General features: G+C 37.5%; 1 protein-coding gene across 1 annotated transcript in view; it reads left to right on the top strand.

Annotated features, from left to right (window-relative positions):
* Nucleotides 1-10,130, top strand: part of tmem121aa (transmembrane protein 121Aa) — a 22,238-nt gene extending 12,108 nt beyond the window's left edge. Inside the window, exon 2 of the mRNA XM_016284943.1 lies at nucleotides 8,636-10,130. Within this exon, the coding sequence (XP_016140429.1) occupies nucleotides 9,102-10,052 (951 nt within the window). The 5' untranslated portion in view covers nucleotides 8,636-9,101 and the 3' untranslated portion in view covers nucleotides 10,053-10,130. The remainder of the gene's footprint in view (nucleotides 1-8,635) is intronic.
* Nucleotides 10,131-17,627: the final 7,497 nt, after the last annotated feature.

Raw genomic sequence — 17,627 nt, forward strand, 5'->3', positions numbered from 1 at the left:
TTAGTTTACACTCGAAGTAGATTGGTCCCTCTAAGCGAGATCCCAATTTCGTCGGTCCTCCGACGTGACGTCTCCGTTCCCTCCTTCAGGGAACGAGAGTTACATACGTAACCGAGATGTTTCTCACACTGAAATAGTAATGTTTTATAAAATATAGTAATATTTAACAAAACAGAAAACACTCTGTACTGAACTACTGTGCTGCAGGTTAAGACAATTTATCTTATTTTGTCTCTCCTAGTTGAGGTATACCTATGATGAAAATTACAGGCCTCTCTCATCTTTTTAAGTGGGAGAACTTGCACAATTGGTGGCTGACTAAATACTTTTTTTCCCCACTGTACATCCAAAACACTATTAAAAGAGTATCAAAATATGGGCCCCTGGTTGGCATTAAAACGTTTGAAAACTCCTGGTTTAAGAGACTTTAAAATCTGAAAATAAAGAGATTTTATACGTGAGAGAGAGATACAGATTGGGCAAGGGCTGACCTGAGAATACTTTGTAACAATGAAGTGATGTTAGGATAACATCCAAGTTGACTAACTGGAGTGTCAAGAAGAACAATTTGCAAAGGAAAGATGTAGAGAAAAATTTCAGAGAGAGAGGTGAGATAAGAACAAAGTAGGACAGCTATAGTACTTAAAAGGAAGTGTTCTGACAATCTGAGAATTAAAAAAAGTTTTACATCTTTCACTATGAAAGTGGCCTGATCTTTGTGTGCCATCAGATTCTACCTTAGAATAAGAATCTGAACCAAAGTTTTTGTGAGCCTCTTATCGCAAAAGAGAACACAACACCTATATATGCTTTCCTTGATATTTCTTGTCTTTTCCTTTTTCACAGTAGCACACAGCATGAAGGCTGCTTATTAAGAGAGGTGCTTGTGATTGGTGTTTCCACTTCCAGTGAAATGAAATGGCAGTGTTCAAAGAGACAAATCAATAGGTTAAGGGGTAAATGCTAAGTTGAGAAGAAAAACAGCTGTTTTTGACAAAAGCTCTCCATGGACTAGAAAAACTATTACTGGAAGCCGTTATTTTGCAGGGCTGCATTCAGACTACTTGATGGCTCTTTACATTTCCATGTAAAGTGTCAAGTACTTTGTGAATAATTGTTATAAAAAAGATTGTGTTTTCCATTTTAAAAAATGACAAAGCCTTTGTTTTGGTTAAATGGTGTGAAATCTCTTCGTCTGATATTGCTTTTAGAGAGTGCCTTTGGGATTTAAAGTTATTTTTTGTTAATTAACCCTGTCTTGTAATGTTGATGCTCTGATTCTTGTCTACATACAGCTTCAGTTGCTCTGATTCTTGTCTACATACAGCTTCAGTGCACTTCCTCAAGAAAATGTTAACTTTTTTTTTTTTTTTGAGTGCTGCGCCATCATGATGCCAAATGCTTTAGGGCTTTGCTATATGGTTGCTAAGTTCTTAAAGGTGGTTGCTAAGTCAAAAAGGCCACCCCTAAGTCTGTGATATCCTAGTTCCATCATATGACTGAGGTCTAGGCCTGTGTAGGAATTAGAAAACAATTAGATTCAATTAGATTCTCATTCATAGCTACTTAAAAATTATTTACGGAAAAGTATCTCAGAAATTCTTTCTCTCCTAAATAATAATGTTAATTACACAGGGCAGTGTATTGTGATACCAGTGATACAAAATGCTAACTTGTATTTTGAACTATTCATAAAAGAACAGCCTCATAAAAGTAATTTGTTTCTGGAATTGGACTGCACTGGTTGTGTTGAATGTTTCTGATTCACTAAAAAGAATTGGCACATTCGAGTCATTTGTTTGTGAATCGGACTACACTGGTGGTGTTGTGTTTGTTTATTCAGGCAGCCCATGAGGACAACTCACTGAAAAACGTTTCTTGCCGCTATTTCTCAGTGAACAGATTTGTTATTGCATCACATTAAACAGACTGCAAACTCAGATTTACAACTCAGGTAAAATATGATTTATTTTATCATGGCGCTAAAGGTTTGTGCTGCTGAAAACAGTGCCAGGCTGGAAAACAGTTGCAGCACAACAGTTTTCAACATTGATAATAAGAAATGTTTCTTGAGCATGTTTCTTAAAATGATATCTGAAGGACCATGTGACACTGAATACTGGAGTAATGGCCGCTGAAAATTCAGCTTTGCCATTACAGTAATAAATTACATTTTAAACACTTGTAATAATATTTCACAATATTACTGTCTTTACTATATTTTTAATCAAATAAATGCAGCCTTGGTGAGCATAAGAGACTTAAAACCTAAAAAATCTCTTAAGTTTGATGGAAGTCCAGTCACTTAGAAACAATACGTAGTAAAAAGCTAGTACTGTTTAAAAAATTTGTACTGTACCTTGTGCTGGTAGTTGCCTTCTGTGTAATACAAGGTCTGGTTTCTTTGCACACTCTGCACGACCACTCCGCTCCTGCTGAGAATATATGCTGATGCAGACTTTATATCATCTTCTCATCTCTCAGTGCGTCTCTTTCCCAATACTTTCCCATTCCTCCCCGCTCCAGCAGATGCTGCAAGGTCAACCATCCTAAGGCACCATGGAGGTGGTCAGACAGCTTTGGCTGGCACCCGGGGAAGTCTTACTTTGATTATTTAGGCAGATGGCAAGCGTTTGGTGATTAAACCGTGGAAAGGGATTCAACATGGCATCGCGTCTGCTGTTGAGAGGGCTTTGAACATGCAACAGTCCCCTTCGCAGAACCATTCATCACAGATCCTGTTACTGCACGCTTCATAGGGATAAAGCAGCTCTGAGCGCAGCTACAGAGATGAGAGGAAGTGAGTTGAGTGGAAGTGAGGCATTAAAGGACAGAATGAGTGAGGTCATGGCAGAAAGGGGGAAGCAGAAGTAGTGCTTGGGGCATATCCCCAACAGAAGAAATGTGCTCTCTTTTGCACGCTTCTGTGTTCCAGTGTGCAAAATATTGAAGGCTCTATGCACTCTGTGCCAAGTCGGAAACTCACAGATTTGAGAACAGCTGTGTTTTCTTCTTGTGCTACTACGCAATAGTTGAGCTCAAAATGTCATATGTATCCGGCTTTTTGGTGGCAATTGGCATGCCTTTGCTTTCTCTGTCTCATAATAGTCGTTCTTTTGACTTTTTTTTCTTTGGCCTTATACACAAATTGATGTGTGATTGATCTTGTTTTGTACCTACACAGTAATTTAGGTGATTTACCAATGCATTTAAACATAATTGTTACTCCCAATATTTTGCTGTCTCTACATGGCAGATTTTTTTTTTTAAATACTTAATTAATACTTTTATTTAGGAAGGATGCACTAAATTCATAAAAGTAACAGTAAAGACAGTTATAATGTTACAAAATAATTCTAGTTCCAAAAATGCTGCTCTTTTGGATTTAGATTAATCAAAGAATCCTGCAAAAAAAAATGTTTGGTTTCCACACAAATGTTAAGCTACAAAAACTGCGTTCAACATTCATATTAGATCAGCATATAATTAGAATGATGATGTGACACTTAAGACTGGAGTAATTTCAGAAATTCAGCTTTGCCATCTCATGCTAGAGGTGTTTTCTCTGAAAATGCAGTGCCTCCTTCAAAAATATGAGAAAATAATCACAAGTACAAAATGATTAGATTTTTAGCAGCACTTCGGCTGGGTTCAATTAAAGCTATTTTTTGCCGTAATCCTTATAGCTGTGTTGATTGAGGATTGTTGACTAATGGTCCAAAAAGACGGGGACTATAAATAATAGGCCAGTTGTAAGAATAGCATCTATATATGTTTTTTACTGTGTTATTGTAGTTACTATTTTTGAGGAAAAAATAAAAAAATGTTTAGAAATGCATATGCTTAATAAGACTTTGATGAGATTCGTTTTAAATAGCATACAAAAAGTATAGAACTGGTAGCTTGTTGATAGAGTAAATACTGTTCCACGGGCTTTAATTCAGAAACCATGTAAACATCAATTGGAACATGAACTGACATTGCACTAAAATAGCCCAAACCCATAGAGGGGGCTTTGCTTCATCATTTGGGAAGTTCATGTGGCGTCTTTGTTTTAAAGGATGGGTCTTGGCCTGTCTGTCTTTGGGCAGATACAAGACAGTGTTATAAGTCTGTGTTGCTGAGCTCAGACTAGTCTTGCTGATATAGCTCCACGACTGTTGCATAGCACCCCGGACTACATATCCCATCATTCATTGCACGATTTGCATACTGCACTGATTGTACTCATTGCATACAGCTGTTTCTTATCACCTCACTCACTATATAACACCCACTCAAACCAACATTCTCTGCTGAGTATTGTTTAAAGGGGGAGGACTGCAGTGGAAAGAGGGAGAGAGGTCAATCAATGAGTAGGAGAGTATCAAACAGCCCTGGAGAGGACTCCAAAGAGATGGAGGAGGATGAGAGACCTGGCTTATGAGGGTTGGGGGATGACGGACCAGATTAAGGTGGGCAGAGAGGTGAGGAGATACAAGGACAACCTCAGTTCCTATGTGACAGAAGTCACATTGTCATAAAATCCATAAGAATTAATGGTGGATTCATTTTCTATAAGAAATACTGAGTGGTGAATCAATTTCTGTTAGAATAATTGATGGCTGTATCACTTTCTATAAGAATAACTGACTGTTGAATCGCTTCATATAATGATTAGTTGACTGACTCTCTTTTAATACTCAGAGACGATGCGGCATTTTCACAGAAAACACAAATGCGCAGGGAATGTTTAACAGCAGTCTGTGTTTATGTTTTGTAATACCAAGCCACATATCCATGTGTGTCCACAGAAAGGGCTTTAGAAAACTATAGATCCTTCTGATCTCAGAGTCTTTTGCTGTAATAACACCAAGATGAGAAGAGGAAAAGAGCACGAAATCCTCCACTTCAAGGCAAGTTGGAGCACAGAGGCTCTTTTTTATTTTTCATTACTGTGCGGAAATAAGAGTCACACTCATTATTGTTTTCTTTTATTGGGGGTCTCAGACTGATGGATGCCTGTTACCACAGCAACACTGGAACCTCTATTCAGTATATATACAGTATATCCGGCCCCTCACTTCTTGCTGATCTGTCAGCGAATGCGTGACAGAGCCATAGGCTTATGGCGGCTTTTAAATAAACTAATTTGTTTTTCTATTGGTTAAGTATGTATGAGAAATGAAACATTAAACATCATTTATAAACTTTCTTTCGAAAATATCTTTCGGGAAAGTTTGTTGTGTGCTCATTGAAAATTAATAAAGTGTCTCCGGCTCGATGCGGAATGCAAATCACCCCATGTTTAAACAGTTTAGTAAGCTTTGTTCATGCTTACTCTGCTAAGCATGTTTGGAAGTCGCTAGATCTGTGTCAACAGGGAAACAGAGGTGTAAATAACTGGAGAAGATGCTAGACAGCTCGTTTTGAAAGTGTTGGGCCTGCCATGATGCATAAATATAAGTTAAATAAAATGTATATGTATAATATGTATCATATGTATCATATGTATGTACTGTCTATATATAAATATATATATAATTGTAATGACAATTTGGAGGGAAATGCATTATTTTATTTTATTATATTATATTTCTAACTTCTAATCCTGTGCAACAAAATGTAAATAGCATATCTTAGAAGAACTGATTTTAGAAGAATTTATGAGGAATATTTGAGTTCATATTGAAATCTCTACAGACTTATCTGCAGATATTATTTGTTTGGTAAAGATGTTGAGATCTTCTGAAAATAGTGAAGACATATGTGAGATCACTCTGGACTTTTTTCTCAGAAGACACATCTGAAGCAGAAATGTCTTCGGTAGTGCATCATTTATTCCTCTTTCTGTCAAAAAGAAACTATTGAGATATTATAGAGCTCTCATTTGTTATTTATATAGGTTGCAGCTGCAATGCAGCAGTTTCATGTGCAATTTCTGTGTTTCTGTGCAACCGTGTTGCATTTTGAAGCACTGCCTGTAATGCTTTGCCTTATGGGCTCCTGTGAGTGTCTAGGGTTTGTCTGCTTCACGGGAGGGAAATATTCCCCATGTGTGTATTGATTGGGCTGATGAGCTCGCTCTCTACTACTTCAGACACTTATTTGCTCCCATGTGTTTTGCCACTTTAATTAAACTCTTGATTTAATGCTCTCACTCCATTGCTCTCTTCACTTACAGTACAGTACATTGGGAGAGGAATGTGTGTGGATGTGCTTTTGTGTCTTATAGAGAAGTAAGACCGGCCTTGGAAAATTCAGATCTTCTACCAAAAACCCTGAACTACCATGAGATGACAATAAATAGTTGTTGTTATTCTTGAGTTTTTTTTATACCCCTTAATATCCCACAATATGACTTTCTGTCTTATAATTTGACTTTATATTTCACAACTGTGACTTTGTTTCTCATAATTGTGACTTTATTTTTATCACATTGTGAAATTATTTATCAGTTGCAACTTGTAATTCCAAATGTATATCTCCCGGTTCGACTTTATATCTCACAACTTTACTTATCTCAAAATTACCTTTGGATGTCTTTGTAGGCAGAAACAAACATTCAGAAAAAACAAATCTTATAGATCCCTAGGATAGAAACTCAATTAGGTCAAAACAAACAGAAAAGTACTTAAAACAGATTTAAATTACAGCAAAAGGACCAAATTGGAATTTTATCGGTTCCTAAATTGAGACAAAAATCTGGGAAAATAAAAGAAAATCATGTAAAACAACTGAATGTCATATTCAAAGTAATTTAACATGAATAACATATTCATATGTATATGTATAAGTGCACATGTAATAATGTTTGAACTATCCTTTGAGGCAAAATACATCATAAAAAAATCATGCTTTGTGTGATGCAGTTAAGTCTCAATCTGTGGTTCCCTCCACCCTCTCCAAAATACATAGTTAAATCCTCCGCTCCTGCACCTTCTGAAACCGAACAGATGAGAGAAGTTCACAAGGCCAGAGAGTCATGTTGTCAGAAATGAAAATCTGTGCACTAGAATAGAAAAGAAAGGGAGAATAAGGAGGCCGGAAGCAGTGTAGAGGCACAATACATAACCAAATTATGTTCTGAGGAGTTTAACAGAGCAGTCATATTGAAAGAACAGACAAATTAAGTTACTGCACATGTCAGAAAAAAGACAGTTGATATGAAAAAAAAGTATCTACTTTGTAATATATATTTTTTTATGGGATTAGAAAATTAAACTTGTTTTTAACTGGGGTCACTCAATAATTTGTCACAAGGCATTTTATCTGAGCATGTCCATCAGGTCCCAACCTTGCTTTACATAATGTTGCAGAAGAGGTATTGATCCGTAACACAATTTACACTGAATGGAGCCAGAATTCCTATCCAAAGCTAAATGCATTGATAAATGTAGGTAAAAATTATGATTGCAGAAACAGCAGCATACACAATACAAGATATACTGCCACATGCACTCTATATTTTTCTTTAACATCCATTAGTTTTCTATGGCTCCATGTATTTCTCTCAGAGTACTGATTTAGTGTGTAAGATTGCTATCTCTTTGAGATAGAAATCAATCACTTGAGGAGACGTGCAAACAAATAGTCTCAATGTTTGCTTCCATATATATCAAACATGAGCAGCACTGACGTGAACTAACTAGCAATAGGAGATTGTGAAGGTCCACTGTATGAGTGGTGTGCAAAATGTTGCTGTGATTGAAATTTAATACAAGAGACAGATCTGTTGATCAGCGCTAATTTCTTGATTAAATGTATGTGTCGTTCCCTAATATTCCAGCTGAAGAGGAAATCTAGTGACCGTGAGCTGAGTCCTAATAAGAACACAATTCAGCCGGAAGATTTTCTTTATCTTAAAACAGTTGTTTCCAGGAAGATGCCAGCATTTAAATGTTATGTTGTTGTTTTTTACCCTTCATGCCTACTGAAATTTACAAAGAATCAGCTGAAAATATATTTTTTTAAATTATTGTCATTCACGTCAAGCCACCTCACACCTAGATATCAGAGTCAGTGCACACCCTCTGTCTGTCGCACATCCAGTAATATCTCGCTTTCCAGAAATCCGAGGGTTCCCTGCTGCGTTAGATTCACTATCACTTATTATCACTCTCTCAATAGAAACCGTTGCTATGGAAGCTGGTGACTCAGAACTCATAGGAATATTAGGGAATGATATTCTAGCAGCTGACACTTTCATGTCTAAGTATGGATAATGCTGCATAGCGTATAGAACCCATACAAAAAGGAGATATTTTCAATTAAAAGTATTCAAAGTGTTGAGCAATGAAGTCACATGGTAAGGAAAAAAGAGCTTGAAATCATAATTCAGGCTACATTGCACCAGCTAACCGGCACTATGCACTGTAAGTGACTGAATGCTTACTTCTACACACAAAAAAGTATTCCTTTTTGGATATTTAAACATGACAAATTCAGTGTCCTCCAAAACAGCTAAAGCCTATTCAACATAAAAGGCTTTAGAGGAATGTAAAATCAACCCAAGGACTTGTGGGACGGTTAATTACATCTGATTGTGCTAAATTACCACAGTGACCCCTAGTGTTTTGTTTTAAAGCTTCATCAGTTGGAACAAGGTCAAACACATTCTCTAAAGAGAACTAATTTTTCTCTCTTTAATTCACAGGCGCTCAAAGCCAGCAGAGCAGAAAGAGAGCTGTGACCACCCATTTTGTCTGCACGACTGACAATAGTCCTGTGTACGCTCAGCTCCAATGCAGGAATAAGAGACAGCGACAATAGACCAGCACAGTATCCAGCCATGCTGCTTATATGGGTCAGCTGACACAGACAAGCAGACCTATGTCAGTTAGGTCAGGAAGTCAACTTAATCTGGCTCACCAGTGGATACACATACAGATATATCTCAGTCACATTGAATCAAAGAGATATTGATATACGATACTAGTGTGGAGGACATGTGAAGCTCGAAATGCGGTAAAGAGTGGCCATTGGACTGTGTGGAGCTTTGCTGAACGGGCTCCTCAGTCAGCAGCATCAATGGACAACAGTTTGCACACCATGAACTAACTTGCTACTTTTGACGGATACGATTTGTTCGTTTTTTGTTACTTCGATAAACAGACAGCAACATGGTTTTGCCACCCCCTGACAAGCGGCATGTGTGTTTAACCACCATTGTGATCATGACCAGCATGGCCTTCATGGATGCCTATCTTGTGGAGCAGAATCAGGGCCCACGCAAAATTGGGGTCTGCATCATCGTCTTGGTTGGAGATATATGCTTTCTTATAGTCCTGCGTTACGTGGCGGTGTGGGTTGGTGCTGAGGTGAGGACTGCGAAGCGTGGCTACGCCATGATCCTCTGGTTCCTCTACATTTTCGTTCTGGAGATCAAGCTCTACTTTGTCTTCCAGAACTACAAGGCTGACCGTAAAAGTCTGGAGACAGTAGCTCGGAAAGCATTGACTTTGTTGCTCTCGGTTTGCGTACCCGGACTTTACCTTGTCCTGGTTGCGCTTGACAGCATGGAGTATGTAAGAACCTTCCGGAAGAAGGAGGACATGCGGGGTCGACTCTTTTGGGTTGCACTTGACCTTCTGGATGTCCTGGACATCCAGGCTAACCTTTGGGAGCCACAAAGGACAGGTCTGCCCATCTGGGCTGAGGGTCTGATGTTTTTCTACTGCTACATCCTGTTGCTCATACTGCCTTGCGTTTCTCTGAGTGAGATCAGCGTGCAGGGTGAGCATGTGTCACCTCAGAAGATGATGCTCTACCCGGTCCTCAGCTTGGTGACCATCAACATTGTCACCATCCTCATTCGAGGTGTCAACATGGTACTGTTCCAAGACAGCAGAGTCTCGACCATCTTCATCGGGAAGAACGTTGTTGCAATTGCCACTAAAGCCTGCACCTTCCTGGAGTACCGGCGACAAGTTAAAGAGTTCCCCCCACAAGATCCAGCTGGGATTGCCATGGAGATACAGCAGAACTCTGTGCCACACAATCAAACTCTACCAAATGCCACAACCACCCTCCCAGAAGAGCACTCACCGGCCCGTGAGGTCATTGACACGTGACCAGAGCTGACAAAAACATCAAGACTTTAGTGTTAAGGGGGAAAGAAGAAAACCTTAGTGAGTTCAGACCGGGACACGTTGAAGTATCCTTCTTCTGGTCCCTTTACTGCTGAGTCAGGTGTTCAGCCCTAAGATTACTATTTAGAAGAATTTTTAAAGTCCTGCTCATCTAGGCTGAGTGTTCAAAGGCCATTGATGCTCAGATGCACAAATGGTGGCTCACAAAATCTTGATTTTAACCGGATTTTGTAATTTCAAGCAGCTGTTTTTTGATGTTAGACAGGGAGTGTTTTTTAAAGAGATTTGTGTTATGGTGGTTCACCTTGCTCTCCACGTGCAATCTCCACAGATTTCTGCAGAATGCTCGTTATTTTCAAAGTTCAAAGTTGCTTTGCCTCTTGTTTTAATTTATGAAATGTTTTAGCTAGGTTGAATATGCTTTCAGCTATAAATGAGAGTCCAGTACTCTCAAATGACCATGTTTAAATGCATTTCATACAATTCTGAAGATTTCCCCTCAAAAATCAGTGCATAAAATGTGAGGAAATCCCATCTAGGCTTGCTGAAAAGCGAAAAATTAGAAACAAAGCATACCAAGATCAGTAGTTAAGTCCACTCCTAATACCGTAATCTGTAAACAGATCTGAAGCAAGAGGTGAACTTCAAGTGAACTTCAAATTATGTTTTGAAGCTTTATGTAATTTGAAGATGAAAATTCGTTTTTTTGTGTGTGTTAAGATGTGAGCATGTTTTAAAGTGAAACAACTCTCACAGGATTATTTTGCTGGAGATTAAAATGTGAACCAGAAACTTTTAATTTGCCAAAATTAATTTCCAGTCTTTATGAGTTTTGTATGTGTGTATAGAGAGAATGGAAGAAAGAACGAAAGAGAGTTCATTAAAAACAGATGATATTGGATGGTAATACATGAATTAATATACAATTCAGTCGTTTTTAAGGAGATAATTGTATTATTATTATTATTATTATCATTGTTATTATTATTATTATTATTATTATTACGATTATTATTAGTATCTCGTTTCTTTACTTTTAGCTGTGACATTTTAAATGTTGCAAAATGTAATAAAACCTCCATAATCTTCAAACTGTGGTGTGTTGGATATTAACAGCCTAAATATGCCTTTTAAAGCGCAAATGCAGATCCAGCTAACATTGAACTTATCAATGGTAATCAAAGTCATTTAAAGGGGTCATATTATGCTTTTTAACTTTTTCAACTTTAGTTAGTCTGTAATGTTGCTGTTTGAGCATAAAAAAGTTACAAAGCTCAAAGTCCACTTCAAAAGGAGATATTTTATTTAACAGAAATCACTTTTCAAAAACTACAATGAACGGCTCGTTTAGACTACAACGCATACTTTCTGGGATTTGTGATATCACAAAATACTGGCGAATGGGACGAGACCTGGTTGAGCTGCACTAGAGAAGGCAACGAGTGTTATCACTATGTCGGAGACACGCTAGCTTTCCCAAGGCAGACAAACTTAGAGTGGTTACAATCATCCGGGTTTAAATCGCGGTCAAATTGATTTGATTTTGACGCTATATTTACACTGAAGCTCGCAGCAGGCGGCTATGGTAAGGGGCATGACATTTCCCGACCAGGCGCCAAGTGGTGCCAATAACAACACACACTGGCCCAGCTAACCAATCACAGCACATTTCGTATTTCAGAAGGCGGGCCTTCATTTGATACAGGAACTATTCGAGCCGTTCATGCCAGACTGGGGAGAGAGGTGTTGTAATAATGTAAAATATGTATTTTTCGAACAACCTAGTATGAGAGCCTGTTCTTGTGCACCCCCAAAACAAAATCAAGACTTTGTAAAAGAGCATAATAGGACCCCTTTAACACACAGCATTCACTCCCACACCAGACAACACTTGTGCCAGAACCGCTGAGAAACGGCAGGACTGGGTGATTCTACATGAGCTTTGAGACGCAGTTCCACTTGGTGAGAATGGGGTGCAGAAAGCAATTTGGCTACTGCTGATTGGCTCTGGCTGCCATGTAGGCCAGCTGTAGGGAGTGATAAATTACAGTTCCTGTGATCCTCAGCCCTCTCATCCATCTCACCGTTATAGAGTTTCTGTAGGCTTCCTCACCAGGAGGCCTGAGCAGCAGTAAGATTTCCTATACCACAATTCTCAGTCCCAACAGAGATGCTGGTACATTCCATAAGAGCAATGAATTGTTCCTCTGAACTTCTGAACTGACACGTAGACACTTTTGACACCTGGAGATAAATGTTGAGTTGTGTGAGTCAATCACTTTCTGCTGAAATGTATTATCCCCAACAAACAGCCTATAAATTACTTCTTGGAGGCTGAATACATAACCATCCACGCAGGATTCATGAGAAGAGTTTTTAACAACTCCTACTGGCACTACTTGCGAGACCTGACCTTTGTAAAGCCATTTTGAAAGGCAAAGGAGATAAACATTGAAAAGTTCCAACAGATGACCTGAAGCAGCGATTCAGCTGCCGCAGTCTCTGCCGTCAGAGATTTCCTCATACTTCAAGCCTCTCCAATCAGTTGATTAATCGCCTGCTAGCTCGGGGCTAATGAGGTCATGAGGGTGTATTTAACCATGGCCCTATTTAATTTTCTGCTGTCAGAACATAAAAAATTCCATTTTAAGCACATCATAATTTGGCTTGGCGATAAATTACTAATATCATCATGGGAGGTCCTATCTCCTCTGATGCACAGCTCAATTTACCAGCTTGGTTCACTTCATGGTACCTTTACAGCTTCTCAAAAAATCTATTAATCTAGATAATGTCATTTACTGCTATATCAAACATGTTGTGTTTTCTAATGCCTCACCTGTTAGGACTTTTATATTATACTAAAACTTGTCGACACCCTGAAAATTCATATAGGCAATATATGGCATATTTCTCTAACTGTAGCTATGCATCATTAGGTGATCTCTGCAAGTCTCCAGAAGGGAACTAAAATGGTCAGCAAAAAGTATCAGTAATTTAATATCTCGTTATCATTGGAAAGCTTTACGTTTAAGCGTATATGGTGTCATCAGATATCATCGCATGCACATCAGCAACAGCGCAAACAATGATATTCAATTCACAAAGAAATTACTCTTATGAAGACATTTTTAATATGCTTAAATGTTTAACGAAACAACGTTTGTGAACAGTTAGAATCAGACTCTCACTCACTCTGTGAAACATTTAGAGCTGCCACGCAGACATTTTATGTTTATGTCTGATTCAAAAGTAACTGGGGAATGTTAAAGTGATGTATATATATTTTAGGTTTGTAAGACTTACGTCAATCTATTGACTAACTATTTGTAAATTTTAGAGCTTAAGTTTGCTGTATAAATTAATAATGATTTTCTATAACAAATGAACTGAAACTAATCATCTAATACACTGATTATGATCGTCAAAAATCCAAAAAATATTCACATTATGTCACATATGTCTTACCTATGTAGAAGCATTTAACAAACTGTTGACAAAAAAAGAAAAGCACAAAAACAAAGTGTGTAAATCTATTATGGCAGCTCATATTCCGTGCATCCAATTAAGCCATTTAGTTTTCAGGTGTTTATTCAAATCATGAGACCAACAAACACATCATGCAGTTTGCTTATTCAGAGATCATCTAAAAGAAAGAGAAAACACCTTTATCTACATACATTTTTAAAATGTTGGTGTCAAAAGAGTTTTTTAAAGGGATAAATTAAAGTTTTTAACATTTACTTGCCATCATGTCGTTTCAAAACCATATGATTTACTTTCTTGTTGGAGAAAAGCAGCTTGGGCATTGTGCTAAATATCTCCTTTTGTGTTCCACGAAGGAAAGGAAATCATACAGGATTTAAATAACATAATTATATGATGACAGAATTTTTATTTTAAGTTGAGTAAACGTTTGACTTGGTTACATTAACTGTGATGATCAAATGTGTTTTTCTCCAACATAAAATGTCATATTTTTCTATATATTTTCTATATATACATATATATACAATTACATAGACATTATAATTACTTGGAATTAACTACAAAGAGTTTCTGCATATAGGAATTGAGCCATTTCTGTCTTTCCATTGCTGTCAAAAGCTTACTCTTCTCTCTAAATGCAGCGTCATCTGCTACCACTATGTTTCTCTTCTGCTGGTGACCCATCCGTGAAGGCCAGTTGCCCGGCCAGCCCTTCACCAGCTCCTCCTCCATCTGTGACTGGCTGAGCGGAAGCCAATCGTCCCCCACCAGCTGTTCTGCCCCAGCATTAGCTGCACCAAAATCTGGAGCGGTCAGCATCTGAATGCTCCAATCACGGAGTGAGATGGAGGGGTACAGGAGTTCCCACTGTTCACCTTTGGAATCCTCCTGACTAATAGCAGGCAAGTTACTGTTTCAGAGAAAGAGAAGTGACAGAAATTTGTCTAGCGAGCAATAGGAAGCTACTGTAAATAATTTTCTTTTACAGAGCAACTGTTTGAAAAATATATATTTTTTGCACCCATAATTGGAGTTGCATTGAGTGTCTGGCAGTTTTATTTATAGAACCCTTTAATCTATTACATGTTGCCAATTTATAAATCCAACATGTAAAAAAATCCTTATCTAATGAACAAGAATTTGTAACGTATATTTTTTAAGGTTTCCATGGTAGAACTTGTGGTACTTAAGGTCAATTTGTTCTCTGTGAGAAAGAAATACTTCCATGTTAAATTTTATGTCTCTAGCTCAAACGGAGTTGCGGGTTTTATGTTTTGAATATTGCAAATTGAATGACTAGTTGCTAAGTAACCACACATCTCATCCATCCCATAATTACACAGAATGCAATTAACTACAGACTCGTCATGCATGCAAAGTTTGGTGATTTTTCACCAAAGCGATTACAAGGCATTGTTCAAAATGAGGAATAACAACAACATCAACACTACTACTAATATATAACAGCATAATAATCAATAATGAGCAGTTATACCTTTGCAGAGTTCGAAGTTGAGGCTGGGGAAATGCAGAAGTCATCAGAGTCACACTCATGAGGACTAAGAACAACAGGGCAGGACGAGGAGGCAAGAATAAAGCCACCATCTACAGATGAATATGTTGACCAAGACAAAATATTGGTAAAATATTTCTGTACAGTTGGGAGATGTAGAGAATATACATGTGCAACATTCAAAATGTATAGGCTATTGAATGTAATTTACTCAGATATGAGAAATATGAGGAATGCTGACTATTGCTAAAAGATAGTTCTGACTTTGTCTGACTTTTAATTTCAAAGTCCACTTTGAAATTAAACTCATATATCAGAAGTATATTTCAAACGTCTATATAAATTATTCACACCCTTTTCACACTTACATAGTATAGTATTTTGGAGCAGACTAAAAAGATACATATTAATAGCTGTGTCATTTTATAGTGTTTAAAATACAAGACAAAATTAAGTTGAATTATCATGAAATGTCGATGTCAGTTAAACTTATTTTCTGCTTTCTATCTGTTCTCTATAATATTCAAAAACATTTAAAACTATACCAAACTATAAGATTTTCATTAAATTATAAAGGGCCTATGTAACCAATTTTTGTGAAAATCAATATAAATGCAAATCTATTTAAATTATTTTGGTACATTAAATAATAGATTTTATCATTTGCAATTATAAAATTAAATAGTAAAATTACTATTTAAATTTATGGTACCTTTGTGGAGAAGCTCTTCCTCTTGGCTGAGTGTTGCTGTGAAGTTCTTTGTCTGGAGTCAAAAATCCAATCAGTCTTGTGTGACTCCAAGCTGGTTTGCAAATCTTCCATGCAATGTCTCAGAGAGGTTTGTGTTTGTCCAATATTTCGGTCTAACCCTCTAGGTAGGTATTTAATAGTTGAGAAGTTACCTATGGTACCTCTTTGTATGTATTGCTTTATCGAGTTCTCAGGTTGTAGCTCTACCCCGAACTCTGTTGTGCATTGTCAGGTGCCAGTGTGAATATATACAGGCTTTGCTTGTGTGGGATTATATATACCTCTCTTTTTGTCAGAAGTTGTAGGGGGAAACAGAAAAGATAAAAAGGCATGTGTCATTCTCCTTGTTGAAACGGAAACCGCGCTGAAACAGAGAAAAGGCCACACCCCTGACTGTCCTGTTTGATTGGAACCTTAAAATAGAGGAAAGAATCAGTGGAAAAAAGACAACTGTTTGGACGTCAGAGCACCTAATGATGTCTCAAAAAAAAAAAAGAGAAAAGATAAAAATGGAAAGTGCCACATGATCACAAAATCATGATCAAAACGGCATGTTCCAGCTTTTCCTTACTATGGCATACGTCTCAGAGAGGTTTGTGTTTGTCCAATATTTCGGTCTAACCCTCTAGGTAGGTATTTAATAGTTGAGAAGTTACCTATGGTACCTCTTTGTATGTATTGCTTTATCGAGTTCTCAGGTTGTAGCTCTACCCCGAACTCTGTTGTGCATTGTCAGGTGCCAGTGTGAATATATACAGGCTTTGCTTGTGTGGGATTATATATACCTCTCTTTTTGTCAGAAGTTGTAGGGGGAAACAGAAAAGATAAAAAGGCATGTGTCATTCTCCTTGTTGAAACGGAAACCGCGCTGAAACAGAGAAAAGGCCACACCCCTGACTGTCCTGTTTGATTGGAACCTTAAAATAGAGGAAAGAATCAGTGGAAAAAAGACAACTGTTTGGACGTCAGAGCACCTAATGATGTCTCAAAAAAAAAAGAGAAAAGATAAAAATGGAAAGTGCCACATGATCACAAAATCATGATCAAAACGGCATGTTCCAGCTTTTCCTTACTATGGCATACAATGTCCTTGACTCAAGCGCAACCTCAGGATTTTTCATGCTCACAAACAACTGTGAACGATCACAAACTTTACTTAAAGATCATCTGTTGATCTTCTGGAGAGCATGTTTTTGGAGAAGTGATTTTTGATGTAAACTGCTTTGAGATTTTTAAACACACTGCAAGACAAGAAATGTATTTAAGAGCGAAAAATTAGCACATAAAGTCACTGTTATCTCAAGCTAGAAATGAATATAGATGTTCTGAATATACATTCTGAATATAAATGAATATTGTGAACATTTGAGAGGGGAATGTGACAGTAGAACATTAAAAAGATGACTTTTTCCTGCTATCAAACTTATGATAACATTAGCCTTCCTATCTTTAGCATTCAAGAGCCAACACAGAAAGATGCTTTTTACTGCCAGATTATGTATGTGATGTTCAAGCCGGGGCTAACGGTGGCCTTGTTAACAAAGCCAAACCTTGACCCCTTGAGACAATAAAATTAATTTCTTATAATAGGTCTATAGTTATTTCAAAAGGTCTATAATATATAATAAAAACAGGCTGTTATGTATAGTAGTGTGATGTCATGTGAGTGGATCCCTTCATGAAAGGCCCATTAAAAGGCAATCAGCCAGGACATGTTATGGTCACTTCAGGGAAGAAATTTACCATTAATCATCATGTGATCCTGGGTGGCACGTTTGTAGGATTCATTCATAAAACTAGTGTA

The sequence above is a fragment of the Sinocyclocheilus grahami genome, unplaced genomic scaffold (genome assembly GCF_001515645.1).
Source record: "Sinocyclocheilus grahami isolate Dianchi unplaced genomic scaffold, SAMN03320097.WGS_v1.1 scaffold191.1, whole genome shotgun sequence".
In the NCBI taxonomy this organism is placed as follows: Eukaryota; Metazoa; Chordata; class Actinopteri; order Cypriniformes; family Cyprinidae; genus Sinocyclocheilus; species Sinocyclocheilus grahami.